Here is a 19,999-nt window from a genome sequence, read left to right on the forward strand (position 1 = left end):
GCCCGGCAGGAGAGTGGTGTGCTGGCCTACACACGTGCAGGCTCAGTAATCTGCAGGCAGGCAGCCTGACACCCAATATTTCAATCACTGCGCTGCCTGTGTGACTTCGACAAAGCTAGCTATCTTGCCCGAGTCTACATCCCCTCATTTGTGAAACTGCTGTGTCTGCTTTACAAGTCATTACAGGTTATGTGTAAAGTTCCTATAACAAGTCTGGATGTTATTTTTGGCATTATTAATTTTCTCTGTACAAGCCACAAAGCAGTGGTGACTAACAATACCCCCAAATATTGGCTGAATGCCTCTTTTAAATTAAAAAAAAAATTGTCATACCACTTTTCATCTAAAAATAAAGTTTATGGGAAAAATCCACTTACCACTAACAGGTCAAGTTTTGAAATTACAATTTTATATAATATTAATGTGGAAATATGTGTTCGATTAATCAGAAAACATGGATGAAAATAAGTAAAAGTTCATGAATTATTAAAACAGAAAGATATTAAATAATCAGGAAAAATAAGATGCAAATGGTCGAAGTGACCAATCCATTTGCATTAACACTAAGTAAGAAGAGTGAATTCTTATGCACATAAAGATTTTTCCTTCAACTGTTGAAATAGTTGCATACGTTTTAATCAAGTAAGCAATATCATTATCATAGCGATTTCTTTTCACTATTTTGAAAAAATAACTAATGAAGTTGTGTAGAACTCTGCTTGCAAAATTATAAAACATGTATTCTGGTTATATCAGAAAATACCAGCTATAAAGGGTAACACTTACTTCATGTGGAAAGAAGGCTATTAAAATTTTTAAAAACTTTAAAAATATTGTTAGAACAAAAAATAAAAGCATATGGAATTAATGATTTAAATAAAATTTAACGTAAAGAAAAAACCTTATTCAAAGTAAAGTAGGAACTCTGAACAATATCTGCTTCACTAGATTTCATTAGGTAAGTAAAAGTAAGTAAATGGTATATTTGATACTTGGATTTTCCATTATGGAACTCTGAGAAGATTCTCAGAAGACTTTACTACAATATTTTCACTATTCTGTTAAAAAAAAAAATACAACTTTGGAGGAATCCATTGAATTTTTAGTCCATTGAAATTTTATAAATTATGGAATTTATAGTTTCCATAATGTAATATCAATACATTGCAGCGCTTTCTTCTTTTCAGTTAACACTTTCCCATCAAATCTACTAATTTAAAATTCTAGATTGTTCTGGAATTTAGACTATTAGTTAACTATTAACTAATATTAATACTTATCATTTGTAAAATTCTTATTATATACTGGTACTTTATATATTTTCCATAACAACCACCTATGTTCTTATTTCCCATGACAATAACCTTATTATTATTAACCCCATTTCAGTGGAAAAAACAGAGACACAGAGGGATTGAGTAATTTTTCCAAGGTCATACAGCAAGCAAAGGCAAAGGACAGGATTAAATTCTATGCAGTCTGGCTCTCTGGCAGCACTTTCCATTAGAAATAAAATATGATCCATATTTACCATTCTAAATTTTCTAACAGCTACTTTTTTAAATGTCAAAAGAAGCAGGTAATACTACTTCTATATACCAGTTTATTTAGCCCAATATATCCAAACTATCATCATTTTAACATGTAATTAATATAGAAGAAGCTAATGAGATACATTCTTTTTATCATACTAAGTCTTTGAAATCTGATATATATTTTACATTTCCAGCACATTTTGATTTGGTCTAGCTCAGTAGTCACAGATGGCTAGTAGCTCCCATACTAGACAGCGCAGCCCTAGAGATTGCTTTCTTAACTGGTATGCTACTCCAAAAAGGAATATAAAAAGGCTCTTTGTCATCACTGCCATAGAATTTTTTTTTTCAAACATAGCTAAAATATAAGTAATCTAGCACCATTTCATCCGGTTGCTCTTTTCCAAACTCCAGCTGGAGAGCGGGACAGAAGAAAGATATTCACTTGGCTTGGGAGACAATTCTCCATGATTTTTCTGCAAGTCTTGTGTCACCTTTTATTCCAGACTACCCAAGAATGGTTTAGGCAAACACTCTTGGAACATAGAGGTGGGATCTCCCTCAGGGGCAGAGAGCAAATTCGTTTCCTGACAAGGATAATAAAAAGTAATGTCTTCCTCTGGGGCCAAGGCTGGGTGGGTTTGCTAGCAACTCCTTCAAAAGAGTGGGGATTTCTAAGCTTGGGGTTCTAAGCTGTAACACAAATCTACTGCATGCATGGTATCCACCTGCCCCTCTCCTCTCTCACCTCCACTGACTTGGAGATCAAGGGGAATCAATGCAAACATGAAGCTCAGCTGCCTGCTGTGCCAAGAGTAATAAGTCATTTATCTCTGACCCAGGAATCTCATGTCTTCTGCCAGTATCTATGAAACTAGAAGGCTAACTTGTTAGCTTGAAAGTAAGATTAAAGTCTCAAATCCTTCCCCATTGTTGACACTCATTTTGGGTGTTTCTGGGATTTAGAATACACGTCTATCAAACATATTTTCAATAGTTAGGACCAAGATCAAATCAAGTTACTATTTTAGGATTAAATTACCTGGAAAATGGCAAGGAAATAAAAAAGCTTGAGAGTTTTTTCCCCACCATTATCAGTGCTCTATTCCTGCTAAGATCTTGTCAGATGCTCATTTCACCACAACAAGGTTCTCACCAAGTTATTTCAGGTTTTCTTTTACAGGCAGTCACGTACACCATACCTTTCCACAGCATTTGGCTTTGTCTATAATCTTCAGAGCAAACTCCCTTCCAGTTGACCTATGGAATAATCAGAGAAATAACCATTTAAAGACATAAATCAAAGATATGATCATTCCTGATTTCCTCTGCAACACAGATTCTGGAAGAAATTTCTTGGCTTCTTACTCCATGCATCAGAGATGATGTTGGGTAGGGTCAGGGGAGACAGATACCCAAAAAGAAAACAAATCGAAACCACACTGTATGCTCTTGAAATCTCCTTTTATAAATGTTACTAACAGTAATATTAAGTAACTCACGTATTTAAAGTGTTTAAAATGCCTTTGGTCAGATTTGGACTCAAATTTCTAAACAGTTTTCTCAGGAGACAGATTAAAACTAAGAAAAGTGGACCCAAGTAACTGAAGCTTTTCTATTATCAATGTCCAATTGTCCCTTTAGCCCATAATTCAAAACTGAGAAGAGTACAAACTTGCATAATCTACTTCTCAGCCCAAAATTCAGCTGATATCTGCTCCATGTTTTCTCCATCTTTAAATGTCCATAACCAGAGAGAGCATGTACTTAGACACAAGAAACTCGACTATTACATAATTTTTACTTTCTTTTAACATAATTTCACATGACATACCAAAATATGTATTTTAGTATAAGAAAACCGTTCAGTAAAGAACACTGCCATACAACTTGGGACAGAAATCCTAGAATAAACTGGAATTCAGCATCAAGGAATTGAGAAAACCTCAACCAAAAGGAGGAAGAGCGAAATGAGACATAAAGAAGTGTCAATGGCTGAGAGATTCCAAACAGAGTCGAGAGGTTATCCTGGAGGTTATTCTTACGCATTAAGTAGCTATCACCTTGTTATTCAAGATGTAATGGAGAGGGTGGGCCATGGTGGCTCAGCAGGCAAGAATGCTCGCCTGCCATGCCAGAGGAGCCGGGTTTGATTCCCAGTGCCTGCCCATGTTAAAAAAAAAAAAAAAAAAAAAAAAAAGATGTAATGGAGAGGCTGGAGGGAACTGCCTGAAAATGTACAGCTGTGTTCCAGTAGCCATGTTTCTTCAGGATGATTAAATAATGATACAGCTTTTACAATGTGACTGTGTAATTGTGAAAAATTTGCGTCTCATGCTCCTTTTATCTATCTTATGGACAGACGAGTAAAACACCTGGATTAAAAATAAATAAATAACAGGAGGAACAAATGTTAAAATAAATTTAGTAGATTGAAATGCTAGTGATCAATGAAAGAGAGGTGTAAGGGGTATGGGATATATGAAATTTTTTCTGTTGTCTTTTTATTTCTTCTTCTGAATTGATGCAAATGCTCTAAGAAACAATCATGATGATGAATATGCGACTATGTGATGATATTGTGAATTACTGATTATATCTGTAGAATGGAATGATATGTTAAGAATGTTTGTGTTTGTTGTTATATTTTTTAAAAATTATAAAATTAATAAAAAAATAGTTTATCCAAAAAAATAGAATGGAATGATCATATAGTAAGAACGTTTGTGTTTGTATGTGGTTTTATGTTTAATAAATAAATAATTGGGAAAATAAAAAAGAAGAATTATTTGCAAAGTCCCCTTGGGGGACTTGGAAGAAAGGAGGAAATATTCAACTTCCCCATTTGGAGAATTTCTGATATTCTCGCAAGCAGTAGAGATAACCAAATCAATAAGCTGAGCCCTCGATCTTGGGGTTCACCCCTGTGAAACTTATTCCTACAAAAGATAGGCTACTTAAAATTAGGCCTAAGAGGACAAGAGTTAAGAGGAGGTTCAGATTTTCTATTTGGTGAGGGTGTGTTTATTGGTTTTCTTTCTCTTGGGAACAGTGAAATTATCTAAAATTGAGAATGCTGATGGACTGAGGACTTTGGGCCCTCTACGTGATGCCCAATGAATGCAGGTGGCTGAAGGATGCACTGACGGAGAAGCAGGTTGGCGAACGAGGTGTATACTTATGAACAAAGGCTGTGCTGCTACAAAAAGGAACAAAGATGTGAATGAGCATGCGGGGCATTTGGTGAGACAAAATAAGCCAGAAACAAAAGAACAAGAATGGTATGTTAGAAAAAGCTTATAAGAAAACAGGGGCCTGGATTGTAGCCTTTTAGAGCAGACACATTAAGTCCGGAGTGGTGATTATTATTTCTGGATTTTGAGAGGATGTTTTATATATGTAACCTGATATTTAGAGATAAGAACAAAGCTGAACAAGTTGGGGTTAAAGTAATTCAGAACATAGAGGTAAGGAAGACAGTGTCTTTATTTTAGAACCACACATACTCTTTGAGACCGATGGAAGGAAAGTTGATTTGGTCTAGAACGGAAATTTTCTATACTGCATAATCTAATTCAACCTACCTGTATAGCTCATTTGAACAACTGAAACACAAGGAGCAAAGAATAAGAAAGAGGCCCTTTAATCCTCTATAGATTATTGTAATACCTGGAAACATCCTAGAGTATATTAAGCAGATAAAAAGTACTGGTAAAGTCCCCTGAGGGATGGGAGAAAGATTATGGAACTGGTAAACCTTACCATCAGGGAATCCCCTGATCCTGTATCAAACCTTAGGGATACTCAAATCAATAGGCCATGCCTTCGATCATGAGGCTCACTCTTGTGAAGCTTATGTAGGTAGCAGAGAAGTTTAGACTACCTATAGGCATGCCTAAGAGTTACTTCTGGAGGACGTCTATTGTTGCTCAGATGTGGCTCCACTCTCCCTAAGCCCAACTCTGCAAGTGAAATCATTGCCCTGCCCCCTACATGGGACATGTCATCCGGGGTGAAAGTCTCCCTGGCAACATGGGAGAGGACTCCCAGGGATGAATCCAGACCTGGCACCGTGGGATCAACAATTCCATCCTGACCTAAAGCTCTATTAATTACTTCTGTAATTAATAGAGTATCAGTGGTAGAGAGAATTCAACTAGAGCAGAGAGCCTACTCTGGGGGTTGCTTTTACACAAGCTTCAGTTAGACCTTGTTACCTATCATAACCTGCCAACCCCCAATCAGGACCATTCCAGCCAATCCTAAAGAACACCTAGGGCAATATATAAGATTTCACAAGGGATCCATGCAGTAGAGTAACTTTCCAGAAACCTACAATCTCCAGATGGGTCCCTGGTCCAAATAAGTCCTGAAACCTAGCCCAGCCTCTCCAGAACATCAGATAGTTCCATCTCCCTACCCCATATTAGTGACAGACTATTCCAACATGAAGAAGTCAGAATGGCCATAGCCCAAACACCCCTAAAGAGAGGGAAGGAAAGATCAAAGGTGATGGTGGAGTTATACAGAGAAGATAGGATTTGACAAATGAATATGAATGCTGAATCATTAAATTGATATCTTTTCTGGTCTCCAGTATTTTAGAGCAGCTAGAAGTAAAAATCTAATATTGTGAAATCATAACCCATGTCAAACTCTGAAGTATGTTCTACAACTAATTGCTTTGAAATTTATAGCTTTTTTGTATTTCTGTTATTTTTCACAAAATAAAAAAGAAGGAAAAAAAGTCAATTGTGATGATAAAAAAATATTTAAGCCCTCTAGCCTCCTATATTCTGGAGCAGCTAGAAAGTAAAATCTAAGAGGATGGTTATGCTAGCCCATGACAAACTCTGGGATCTGTCCTATAACCACTTGTTGAAGAGTGCTTGAAAACTATGGCTTTTTTATCTATTTGCTTTGTGTAAATGTTATACTATACAATAAAGAAAAGTTAAAAAAAAGAACACTGCCACAGTCTTAGGATTCATTAATTCTCCCGAATGCAGCTTGGCTCTGCCAGGTTGTCAGTATGCACTGAGGGAGGCCTACCCTTCTTCCACAAAACATAAACCAAACTCTGCCTCAGATTTCCGATGAGTCTTCAGAAATCATGGGGTAGATGTCTGATTTACTTGCATGCCACTTTGTGCACCAGAGCTCAGTGAGGGGCTTAGAGGACAGGAAGTTACCTTGTTCATCATATATAAGGAGCTCTAAAGCACCACCAGAGATGTAACAAAATGGAAAAATGGTATTTGGCAGAACTTTCTGAAAAATTCCTCACAAACGATAAAATTATCTTTTGGAGCAGGTAGGAAAGTGGTCCAATAACACAAATACTCTAAGTCTTTTGGATTTTAATTATGTTTACAAAAGGCCTGGAGTTTAAAAGAACAGATTTCCTACTATTTGAGAATTTAGGTCCTTAAGCAAAAGAAAGCTAAATGATCAAAAACACAATTTTAATAGAGACAAAAGTTGGCTGATTCTGATCTTAAATAGTCAAAGCTCACATATCCTGAACTACTGGTATATTCAGTCAGGCATTACCTGAGAGGGTTATGTGGGGATTAAATGAGTTAATATAAGTACGTGACTGGGAACAGGACTTGGCACAGGTAAGTGTTATAGGAAGTTCTTTTATCAGGAGGCAGGGCGGGGGTGGGGGTAGCGGTTTACAGTTATTCTTCTTTCCCATTTCCCTCTGACTTCCAGATGAGACAGCTGATAGCTCTTAGCTCAAATGCATACAAAACAATCCGTACTGTGTGTATATATATATATATATATCTACACACATATACACACACATATTTTTTCCCCTACTTGCTTGTGAGTATGCAAAATGTCTGGTCCCAAGGGGAGACTCTTCTGAGTTTACATATACAATGAGCCTCCTGGTCCTTTGGTGACAAAACACGTTTAAAAACTCTAGGAAAGGAGATAAAAAGAGACTTCCCAAGAAGGCCTTTTGTTCCCTAAGAAAAGAATGAACTCCAAAGGGGAAATTCGTGCCCAGGTGACCAAACATGCTCTTCATCCGCCTCACCTGTCCACACACTCTTTGACTATGGCAAAGTTACCATCACCAATGACCTTCCCGATTTTGTATTTCTCAAGAAGAAGTGTCGATGACTCAGAGCACCTGTTTCCATTCACACCTGCAAAAAAAGATGAATGCAAAGTCTAAAGAAAACATCAACATTTTGTCTTGATTCCTACTTATATTTGTAAAATAATAAACTGCAGTGCATTTATTTCTGAAGCTAGGGTGAACCAAAAAAAATCTCTAAGCATATATTCTGGGTAGAACATCTGAACCATCAATCACCTTTTTTTTTTTTTTTTTTCCCCATCAATCACCTTTGGACTGCATTGGTTAAAATAAAAAATCAACATAATAAAAAAATGTAAAAAGCCCTTAAATATCAGCTGAAATAAGGGATTAGCCTTGGGTAAAACTGGAGTCTAATAAAAACTTTCCAAACTTTTTTGTCAACTCTTCAGAAAGGGAAGAGGTGCCAATAGTGGACATTTACTATTAGAAACATGATTTTCTATTCGAGATTTTTTAGAAAAGAGAATTCTACCCAGATAAAATGGCTTAAGGCTAATTCCTGTCTCAAAGCCTTCTCAAAGAGGAGGGGGGTTCAATATTCACTACTTTCCACAATGTATCCCTAATAGCATATACAGAAGCATCAGATACATAACACATTTTTGTTATCTAACTCAGAAAAAGGAAAGTCTACATTTAGGAATGATGAGCAGACTGTCACTAAGAAAAATAAAGGATTCCCGAGTCTAATACTTGATATTAAGAGTGCCTAATGAACGAGATTTTAGATGTCTTCAAGTGAGTCCCACCCTGCCTCCCAACAGGCTCAGGGGCCATCGGGTGACAAGACCACATCACCGTATAGGAAGACCCCAATCTGGCACAAGTGGGTTGGAGGTGGCACCAAATTCACACAGAAGATTCCTTTGTAAAAGAAAGAATCACATGGAGAACTACCTTCGGGACTCATGCAACGATCCAGCTCAGGTCCACCGTTGGCGTTGGAAGAAGAGCCGCCATGTGCAGAGATCTGCTGGAAGAAGGAGACGACCCTTATTTCTCAGGAAAGAGTTACAAGTCTTTGGCTAGCTGATTCTTGTTAGGTCACAGAAAATACTTAAAGAGTGCAAAAGAATAATGGTACAGCGACAGATAAAGCATTCCCCTTTCCCTCGTCGCATTTCTCTCTATGTATGCATCACATTAATGCATTTCTTCCTCAGATACAATGTTTTCAATTCAGATAAGACATCAGAAACACTGAAATTGTCTTACTTCTGATCTCAGTGGAATGAAGCAAAGGAAACTTTTACGGCATCACCACCAAACAAGAAGTAGGTGTTGACTACTAGCAAAATACATCTAATTTTTCCAGGACAATATAAGGCTCAGAACTGAAAACAACCCCAACCCCAGAATGTCAGCACTGCAACCCCAACATCCCATAGCCATCCCCGCTGAGGTCAAGCCCTTCCCAGAATCCTGGCGCTGTGTCCGAGATCTGCAGAGCCTTCCACGATCTGTGGATCCAAGATTCAGAGTACAGCACGGGCTTGATCTTCTTTTTTACAGACCCCATGACAGCTTGTAGGCATTATGATGTTAACTTTATGTATCAACTTGGCTAGGATGCGGTGTCCAGTTGTTTGGCCAAAAACTAGTCCAGATGTTAAGGTGAAGGTATTTTGTAGATGGGACCAGCATCAACAATCAGCTGATTTTAAGTAAAGGAAATTACCTTTGATCATATGGGTGGCCTCCACTCATCAGCTGAAGGTCTTAAAAGCAAAACAAATGAGTTTTCCTGATGAAGAAGAAATTCTGCCTGAAGACCATCATATCAGCTCTTTCAGGCCTGCCAGCTTGTCCTACAGATTTCAAACCTGCAGCCCACATAATCACATGAGCCAGTTCTTTAAAATAAATCTCTTAATAGACATAGATTTATCCTGTTGTCTCTTTTCTCTGGAGAATTCTGAATGATACAAGCATCATAAGGATTTGTACTATAAGGAACCAGAGAGAAATAGACGATAAAGCAAATGGGTCAAGTCCAACTTAACAAAACTTAAGTTCCCAGTCTAAATCAGAAATATCTCTAGTTCTTAGGCAAATTAAATGTTCACATTATTTTAATGAAGCCTAGTATTCCCTTGGCTTAAATTCAATATTTTCTTAATCCCCAAATGCCAGAAAACAATATACCAGAAACGGAATGGCTTTTAAAAGGGAAATTTATTAATGGCAAGTTTACAGTTCTAAGCCCATGAAAATGTCCAAATTAAGGCATGGAGGGAAAAGATACCTGTTCTAGTTTGCCAGCTGCTGGAATACAATATACCAGAAATGGAATGGCTTTTAAAAAGGGGAATTTAACAAGTTGCTAGTTTACAGTTCTAAGGCCGAGAAAATGTTCTAATTAAAACAAGTCTATAGAAATGTCCAATCAAACGCATCCATCCAGGGAAAGATACTTTGGTTCAGGAAGGCCAATAAGTTCAGGGTTTCTCTCTCAAGTAGTCAGGGCTTCTCTCTCAGCTGGAAGGACACATGGCGAACACGACGTCATCAACTAACTTTTTCTCCTGGCTTCCAGTTTCATGAAGCTCCCCGGGAGGCATTTTCCTTCATCATCTCCAAAGGTCACTGGCTGGTGGACTCTCTGCTTTGCGGTGCTGCCGCATTCTCTGCTCTCTCTGAATCTCCTATTTTCCAAAATGTTTCCTTTTATAAGACTCCAATAAACCAATCAAGACCCATCCAAATGGGTGGAGACATATCGTCACCTAATCCAATTTAACAACCACTCTTGACTAAATCACATCATCCGGGGAGATGATCTGATTACAGTTTCAAACATACAGTATTGAATAGGGATTATTTTACCTTTATGAAATGAGATTTTGATTAAAACATGGCTTTTCTAGGGGGCATACTTCCTTTTAAACCAGCACAGTACCTTTAACATCAAAGAAGGGGCCAATGAAGTTCTGGGTTTTTCTCTCAGCTGGGAGGGCACCTGGCATCTGTCAGCTTTCTCTCCTCATTTTATAAGGCTTCCTCAGGGTGTTTTCCTTCTGCTCCAAAGATCTCTAGCTGTGTGAGCTCTGTCGGTTCTGTTGGCTCTAAAGCTGTTTCTAAAATGGTTCCCTCTTAAATGACCAGTGCTTGATCACATAACTGGACACCATCACCTAGGCAAGTTGACACATGAACTTAACCATCACATCTCCGTGCTCCAAAAACCTCTGTGGATCCTGGTTAACACCAAATTCGTTAGCATGTCATTCAGGCAAAGGTTGGTCTCCCTATCTACCTAACCAGTTTGTTTCCTATCACTTTTGTTCATGTATTCAAATCTTTCATTAACTCAATCTCCTTTTTTTTTAAAAAAAGTTACTCAGACTTTCCAAGTCTTACTTTTCTTCTCTAAAAAGAGGGATGGTATCAGTACTAGCTCAAAGATCTGCTAGAGAATTAAAATTAGCTCATAAATGTAAAATTATTTAGCATAATCACTGACTTGTAAATACTCAATATTAGTTGTTAGCACCCTCCCTTAAAACATCTAGCACCTGAGAGATTCCAAATAGAGTCGAAAAGTTGTCCTGGAGGTTATTCTTATGCATTATAAATAGGTATCTCTTTTTAGTTTATGGTGTATTGCACTGGCTGGAGGGAAGTACCTGAAACTGTGGAGCTGTGTTCTAGTAGCCTTGATTATTGAAGATGATTGTATAAAGATTTACAAAGTAACTGCCTGATTGTGAAGACCTTGTGTCTGATGCTCCTTTTATCTAGGGTATGGATAGATGAGTAAAAACATATGGATAAAAATAAATAATAACGGAGATAAAGGGTAAAATAATTTGGGTAGATGGAAATACTAGTGGTCAATGAGAGGGAGGGGCAAGGCGTATGGTATGTACACGTTTTTTCTTTTTTCTTTTTATTTTTTTTTCTGGAGTGATGCAGAAGTTCTAAAACATGACCACGGTGATGAATACACAACTATCCAATGATATTGTGAGCCACTGATTGTACGCCATGTATAGACTGTATGTGTGTGAAGATCTGTCAATAAAGATATCTTTTTAAATAAACATCTAGCACAAAGCCTTGAAGAATAATTAATAAATGTTTTTGAACTGCCAATCGTAAAATGGCCATAATAGACCTTTTGCTAAACAATGAATTTCAAGTCTACTCATCTGCTATTTCAATCTTTCCTAGACTGAGAATTGTCAGACAAGGAATAAGTGAAGCAACTAAGTTAATTATCAGCCAAACACTTAATAGAATAAAGTGTAATAAGAATGTAATTTTTTGGAGTCATACCTGAAAAGATAAACTGCAAGATCCCGGCTGAGGCTGGCCCCTGGCACCTAAGTGGCGGGGAGGTGGGCTGTAAATGCTTGAGAACCAGCAGACAGAGCTCAGTTTGCCTGAGCCCAGACCTCCCAGCCCAGAACGGGCACCTCAGGCCCTCTAGCCACAGCCAGCTGTATCAGGAACAGCACCTGGCACCATCTCTTCTCCCAGAACCCAGAGCTGAGGGGGCTGGAGCCGTGGGGTGCCCCCACATCCAGGGCTGGGGCTCTGCAGCCTGCCTCTTCCTGTGCTCCCTGTGGCTTGCTTTATTCAGCTCTCTGGGAAGCCTGTAAAATTCTTCAAACAAGTCCCCATCTTGAGCTAATATGAGTAAGTTGTGGTTCACAGCAAGCTAATGTGTCCTGACTCTGGGCTCTCCAGGAAGGAAGTCTCAGGTGGGGCTAAAAGGCAGGCGGTTTTGCCTCCATTTATATTTTCACACGAATGGAACCTGCTGTTGAATTCCTGTGTAACCACTGCAACCTTAGTAATGTTTATTTTGATTGAGCCCCCACCCTATCCCATCCTGTTTCCCGGTACAGCCCAGTAATTTGAAGCATGGTTTGTGCTTGGATTCCACCGCAGCCAGGAGATGAGGAGCAGGGAAAGAGTGGGGGACGAAGCCCCCATGGCGGCAAGGGGGCCTTGACCTGCAGATGGAGGGAGGGACTGCACGGGCATGAGGGAGGTGACCAGGGTCACACGCAGGACGACTTCCAGGGGCACCTCACAAAGGCATCACTAAGTCTCCAGGAAATGCAGCTTTTTGGCCAAAAATGACTACAAGGTGAAAATTTTTCAAAACTTCCAAATCAACTGATCCTGTTTTGAAGTGTTAAACTTCAAACATAACAAAACAAAACAAAACCCCTACATAGAATTAACAGAAATGACTTATCCAATTGCTTATTCAGATGTGCTCCTTTATTTAACAATAAAGCTTTCCATAAAGAAAATGAAAAGCATCAAGAAATAACAGTAATTATTTTATCATTATAAAGCAGAGCAGACACAGGGGTATAATTAGAGAAAGGACATGTTTCCTTTTCTCTCTCTTCATTCTTTAGTAACAACTATAACCACCACCTGTGCTGGGTGTTTAGAGGCCACGAAGATAAACAGACGTGGTCATCAGGGTCTACAAATTTACAATTTTGTGAGGAGACATATGCATAAATTTAAACCACTTTCAGCAAACCCTCTATATTTCAGGATATGGTCTCCAGGTTCTGGCCATGACAAATGACTGAAGACCCATGAGAGGGAGCCACTTTGATAAGAGACTGAAAATTCACACTTGTATCCTTTTATCACTCCAGTGGTTACGCTCACTTGGCACTCTAGGGAGTCAAGGGAAGCTGGTATTTACCAAGATCTCTGGACATATTCCTGGAAATCCTGAAGTGACTGTTAACTACAAGGAGAAGCCATTTGCAGTGCCCCAAGAGCCAGGGAGACAAAGAGTAACGAAAAAGTTAGGGATAAAGCTTCACAAGATTCTCACCATTTCCCATGCATGATTTATCTATTTCCCTGTTCCCTGTAAGAGAATCACTCTCTTACTGAAGCAAGGATTGAACTATCCCCAGAGAGATCAAATATGGTATTCCTGATTAAACGTGTCCCATTTCTACTGCCAAACTAACCATTTTTACTAAAATCTTAAAATGCTAATGGAGTGTTCACACTTTCATCACTAATGATGATGCTGAGATGGCTCAACAGAGGGCTCGATGCTGCACGCTAGAGAGATCGCTCTCAATAAAGCATTAACGGGTGGCAGCTTCTGGGCCCTTTCAAGGTATCCTCCAAAATTATCAACTGATTCGACAAAAAGATGGGGGCAACATTTCCAAGGAGGCTCTTGATTGCTCAAGGAAGGAAGACAACAGAAAAGACTGAAAATACTGCTCAGCATGTTCTCTGTGAACTGGTGCTGCTACACCACCCACCTGATCCCCGGGCAGGCAGCACTGCTAATAATTTCTTCTTAAAGCACAGAAAGTCTCTCTTTCAATTTCCCTCAAAACTCCCTCTAGCAGCAAAGCTAAGCCTTCTCACAGTTGCCATTTGTTCAAAAACATTTTGCATTATTTCATATTAACCAGATTGACTGTCTACAATAATGTAGTAATACTCAGTATTTGTTTAGGAGGCCATTAATTTTCAACATTTTTCAACCAAGTAAAAACTGCTTCCTACTCTTTGAGACCAAAGGAAGAAAGGTTTATTTTGTCCAGAACCTAAATTTTCTGTAGCACATAACTTAACTCAACCTGTCTGGATAGATCATTTAAACAACTGAAACACAGAGAGCCCAGACTAAGAACGAGAGCATTTAACCCTGTATAGCTTAATGTAATGCCTCGATACATCCTAGAATATACTAAGCAGATAATCAAAAAGTAATGACAAAGTCCTTGGAGGGATGGGAGAAAAAATATGGAACTATTAAACTTTACCACCTCAGAATCCCCTGATACGGTGTCAAACATTAGGGACACCCAAATCAATAGGCCAAGCTCTTGATCTTGAGGTTTACTCTTGTGAAGCTTATGTAGGTAGCAGAGAAGCTTAGCCTTCTATAGGTATGCCAGAGAGTTACTTTGGGAGGACCTCTTTTGTTGCTCAGATGTGGCCTCACTCTATCTAAGCCCAACTCTGCAAGGGAAATTATTGCCCTCCCCCCTACGTGGCACATGACATCCAGGGATGAAAGAATCTCCCTGATGACATGGGAGATGAATTCGAGGGATGAATTCGGCCCTGGCACCATGGGATCAACAATTTCATCTTGACCAAAAAGGGGGAAAGAAGTGTAACCAATAAAGTATCAGTGGAAGAGAGAGTTCCAATAGAGTTGAGAAGCTACTCTAGAGGTTGCTCTTATGCAAGCTTCAGTTAGACCTTGCTACCTATCATAACTTCCTAAACCCCAACCAGGACCATTCCAGCCAATCCTAAAGAACATCTAGGGCAATATACAAGATTCCACAAGGGTTCCACATACTAGTGTAACTTTCTAGAAACCTACAACCTCCAGATGGGTCCATGGACCAGATAACTCCTGAAACCTAGGAGGCCCAGCCTCTCCAGAACATCAAATTGTTTCATCTTCCTACCCCATATTAATGATGGCCCCTTCCAACATGAAAAAGTTAGAATGGTCATAGCCCAAACACCCCTAAGGAGAGGGATAGAAAGATCAAAGGTGATGGTGGAGTTATACAGAGAAGATAGGATTTAACAAATGAATATGATTGCTGAATCATTAAATTGGTATCTCTTTTAGTCTCCAATATCTTAGAGTAGCCAGAAGTAAAAACCTAAAATTGTGGAATTGTAACCCATGCCAAACTCTGAAATATGTTCTACAACTAATTGTGGTGCCGTGCTTTGAAATTTATTGCTTTTTTGTACATGTTATTTTTCACAAAAAAGAAAGAAAAGTCAATTGTGGTGATAAAAAAATATTTAATTCTTCTAAATTCCTCTATTCTGGAGTAGCTAGAAGGAAAAATCTGAGGGGATCAAATGGTAGCCAAACTCTGGGATCTGTCCTATAACTACTTGTTGAAGAGTGCTTTGAAAACTATTGCTTTTTTCTTTCTTTGCTTTCTGTATATGGTACACTATACAATAAAAAAGTTAAAAAGAAATATTTGGGGGAATACCTGAAAAATCAACACAAACATAAAGCTCACTTATTTCCATGCTTTCCCTTCCTATTTTTTCATATATTAGTTAGAAGTAGAAATACATGCAATAGAAAAAATTTACTTATGAAGTATTTATTGAGCATCAGAAATGTCCAGAATAGGCAAATCTATACAGATAGAAAGTAGATTAGTGGTTATCTAGAGCTGAAGGGAAAAGGGAAATGACCATGAATTGACATGGATTTTTTTTGGGGGGAGAGGTAATGATGAAAATGTTCTAAAATCAGTTATTGTGATGGCTGAACTCTGTGAACATAGCAAGAAAAAATGGATTGTACACTTTAAATGGATGGATTGTACATGTGGATTTTATTGAGATAAAGCTGATCTCTCTCTCTCTCTCTCAAAAAATAAATGACTTGAAAACAGACAGAAAAAGGTATAAATGTTCTCCACTGCTAGCATCCTTCAAAAAGGTATACATGTCTGATGAGTATATTTGAAAATGAACACTCCAAGTTTCTGTTTTTAGCCAGGAAGTAAAATCATGTTCTACATTAAATTTCTTTGAAAGTAGGTTATTGCAATTTCTACAAATCTTAAACTTTAAACAGTAATGTTAAATACTACACTAAAATGCTAAGTTTTACGCAGAAATAATCAATCTCAAAGTAGCAAAAAAGGGCTATCAATGCACTACTGACTTCTGAATAAAAAACTGCACATGATTTCATTTTGATTTTAATAAAATTAAGAACTTCAAGAGAATCTAGGAGATATTTGTGTGCAGTGAATTTACTTTCTTGAGTACATTCTGGAATATGGTACTATGATTTAATTTTTTTTAATATGCTGTACAGGGGGTCACATTTCATTATTTTCCATATGAGTATCTGTTATTGCAGTACAACATTTAATTTTTTGTTTATTTATTTTGTTTTGTTTGTTTGTTTGGTTTTTCAGGGAAGTTCATGGACCAGGAATCGAACCTGGGTCTCCAGCACAACAGGTGAGAATTCTACCACTGAACTACCCTTGCACCCCCTATTTCATTTTTAAATGACCTACAGCAGAGATCAGAAGCATTCTCTGTAAAGGGACAGAGAGTAATATTTTAGAGGCTTTGCAGGTCACACTGTCTCTGCTGCAACTACTTTAGTCTAGCGTTGCAGCAGAAAAGTATCCATGAACAAATGCAGACAAATGAGGAAGGCTATGTTCCAATAAAACTGTAGAAATCAGCCAATGGACTGAACTCGGGCAGTAGACAAACCTACAGTCTACCAGAATTTTCTTAGAAAAGCCTTTTCCCCAACATAATTTTTATTCTTTAAAATTTCAGAACAGAATAACCTTCAGGGTATGGCTATTGTTATAAAGCAGGGGTTCTCTGTCCTTGGCTGCTCATTAGAATCACCTGGGAAGAGTTTATACTTCTGTGGCCGGACTGCATTCTGGACCAATTAGAGAACCTGTCAGGAATCAGTATATTGTCAATCTCCATAGCTGACCCGTGAGAAATTCTGTTGAGCAAGTTTCTGGTAGTAATTTCAACTAATTGTTTAACTACCTTAATTTTTTGAACTCCTCTATGTACTCATCCCACAATCTCATTATTGCAAGTCACGCATAGCCAAAGAACTACCTTCTATTTATAAGAAAGGAAGGAAATCATTATCATTTATTCAATGCCTGTTTTGTGCCAAGCTCTGAAATGAGTACTTCACCCCATAAAAATTAGCTAATCATTATCTCCATTTACTCATGAAAGAACCAAAGCTCAGAGAGGTTAAATTATTACCCAAACACCACAGCAAATGCAGATTCAGGTTCTGAGCCCAGGGCTGACTCTAGAGCCCCTGAGCAATTTGGCTATTTTCACACTGCCCTCTACTAAGAAAGGAGGAGAGAAGTCCTGCAAGGCTGCTAAATTAACTAAGAAATGTCACATAATATCAGACTCACTTCAAAATATATGTGGTGAGTATATTTAGAATAGGTTTTCAGATTATGTAACTGTGGTCACACTATGATTTAGTCACACGATATACAAATTGATTGCAAAAAAAACCACAGCCTTTCCTCACAGAGTGTAAGACAAAATTTGTTTTCAAAAAGATGACTTTTGAAGCATACGTAAGAATTTTTTAAAACAGGACATACTAGTTATCTGCAAATAGATTTTTTCCAATTGTCATTTCTGCAGTTTTTTTTTTTTTGTATTAGAAAATCCATTCCACCTCATTAGAAGGAAAGTCAGTGCATACGAATACAAATGCTGAATCAGCAATGAATTTAAGAACAATAAGCGTTGTCACTTTTATACTGGAGCTGGGATAATTTATTCTACAATATTTCAGGATGAACAATGGAGGAATGAAATACGTGAACAGTTCATCTGAATCAGCATTTATGGGTTGCTAATATGTAAAGTGTATCTGTACCTACAACTTAGAGTTGGTTCCATTTGGCAAAATTAGAGATCCTTAGAGCTGTGGTTGGCTAACAGTGGTAACCCAGAACATGCTGCTCGTGCATGAAGAAGGTTTAAGACAGGAGCCAGCTCACCAGTTAACCAATGGGCTGGTGCAGAACCTGCTGAGCAGAGTCCTTCTGCTCCTGGGTATTGCTGCCACCTCACTTGACTACCTGACCTGCCAAAAACAGCACAGGAAACGCACTGCATCCCTTCAGACGGAGCCGGTCAAGCGACGTATTGCCTTATTGCATTTTGAACAAGAGACAGCTGATATCACCATATCTATTTTCTAAAAATTGCCTGCCTGCTTTCACTATGAGGGATCACCCATTGCCAGGACGCCAGGCAGTGGGAAGGGGTCTGCCTCTTCTATTCAGCTTCGGAGGCTGCCGTACCGGCCACCTGTGACGGGCCACACTGGCATGGCCAGTTCACCACAGCAACCTCCATTATGGGTTGAAGTGTGTCCTCCAAAATAGACATGTTCAAATCCCAATCCATGGTCCTGAGTATGTGGCTTGATTTGGAACAAGGTCTTTGAAGCTATTGGTTAAAATGAAGTAGCATTGGATGACAGTGGGCCCTAATCCAGTATGACTGGTGTCCTTGTAAGAAGGCATGAAGTGGATGCAGACAGGGAGGCAGGGAGGACAGTGCCATGTGAGGACGGAGGCAGAAAATGCGACAGTGCCATCAAGCCACCGCCAAAAGCCAGGACAGAGGCATAGGACAGATTCTGTCCTACAGACATCAGAGGAAGTGTGGCCCTGCCAACACTTCAATTTTGGATCTTTAGCTTCCAGCAATGTGAGACAGTAGATTTCTGTCGTTTAAGGGGCATTTATGATTGGCACATGTCGCTTATACTCAAAGTTCTCACAACTGATCCTAAATTAAACGTACCTTTTATGAATTCTATGAGTACGCTGACTTTTTTGGCAAACCCTTCCCCCAATGCCACAGAGATGGGACTCAGCCAATTGTGCCATTTGCCCACCCAATGCCTATATTTTCTGAGCAAGTACAATATGCTAATTCCTGTCCTCAGACAGAGCCTAAAAGATTCATTATTATGATTTATTCTGTTAAGGCACTGAACTCTTCAAAACTGCTCAGTACCTCTTTTGCTTTTGTTTCTCTTCAACAAAATCAACTACATACCAAACTTTGGGCAATGAAAATAGCATCAAAGTGGTTAATCTCTTAGTACTGAAGATTATTAACTGGCGTTAAATGCAAAAGGAAAGTCAAAGCTCAAGGGAAAAGCAAAAAAATGTCTAAGGTCAGCAGCTACTGTGGATTTACATTTCACAGCTTCGAAAAGAAGTTTTTGAGTTCAGAAGGTCAAAGAGTTACATTTTAGCTCTGCCAATCAGTATGAGATACTACTAGCCCTTTCATCACACTTCACAAATCTGGAAACTCTTTCACCACCAGCGGACCCAGGAGACATCATCAGATAAAATATCAACACATCAGACGGTTTATAATCTCAAGATGTTGGATAAGGTTCCAAATGTACTTTTTTCTTCCTTCTTTTAACCAACAAGAATGCTCACAGCAGACAGCCTCAGGGCATACACTTCAGCATCAAAATGTGGGACATTTTATCCCTCGGTGTCCACAGATGTGGCTATGACACCGAAGCCTTAAGTTACTACTGCTTTCAAAGTCTTAAATTGGGACCTGGATGATGAATTAAAGTTCAGGGAACTGCTTTCTTCATACATCTGGCAGCTGTTGACACATTTAGTACTCTTTATTGCCTATCTTTCCCAAGGAAAATGCTGTGATTTAAACATAATAAATATTGAGGCAAGGAAAGTTATCAGCCAGATCGAAGGGACTCTGAGGAACTTGGAGAGGAGGCAGGCAATTGCAGGCAGAGGTCAAG

General features: G+C 38.6%; 1 protein-coding gene across 7 annotated transcripts in view; it reads right to left on the minus strand.

Annotated features, from left to right (window-relative positions):
• DCLK2 (doublecortin like kinase 2) overlaps nt 1–19,999 on the minus strand; it is a 204,130-nt gene that overhangs the window by 27,115 nt on the left and 157,016 nt on the right. For 4 of the 7 annotated variants that reach the window (XR_013167469.1, XM_077139846.1, XM_077139848.1 and 1 more), the window contains 3 exons: nt 8,554–8,629; nt 7,588–7,699; nt 2,738–2,795 (listed from right to left, as the gene is read on the minus strand). Coding sequence is in view for 6 of the 7 variants with exons in the window: in XM_077139846.1 (XP_076995961.1) it covers nt 2,738–2,795; nt 7,588–7,699; nt 8,554–8,629 (246 nt within the window). In the remaining variant the exon portion in view is untranslated. The remainder of the gene's footprint in view (nt 1–2,737; nt 2,796–7,587; nt 7,700–8,553; nt 8,630–19,999) is intronic. The other 3 variants (XM_077139847.1, XM_077139849.1, XM_077139851.1) reach the window with 1 other exon arrangement.

Source organism: Tamandua tetradactyla, chromosome 22 (assembly GCF_023851605.1).
Source record: "Tamandua tetradactyla isolate mTamTet1 chromosome 22, mTamTet1.pri, whole genome shotgun sequence".
Lineage (NCBI taxonomy): Eukaryota > Metazoa > Chordata > Mammalia > Pilosa > Myrmecophagidae > Tamandua > Tamandua tetradactyla.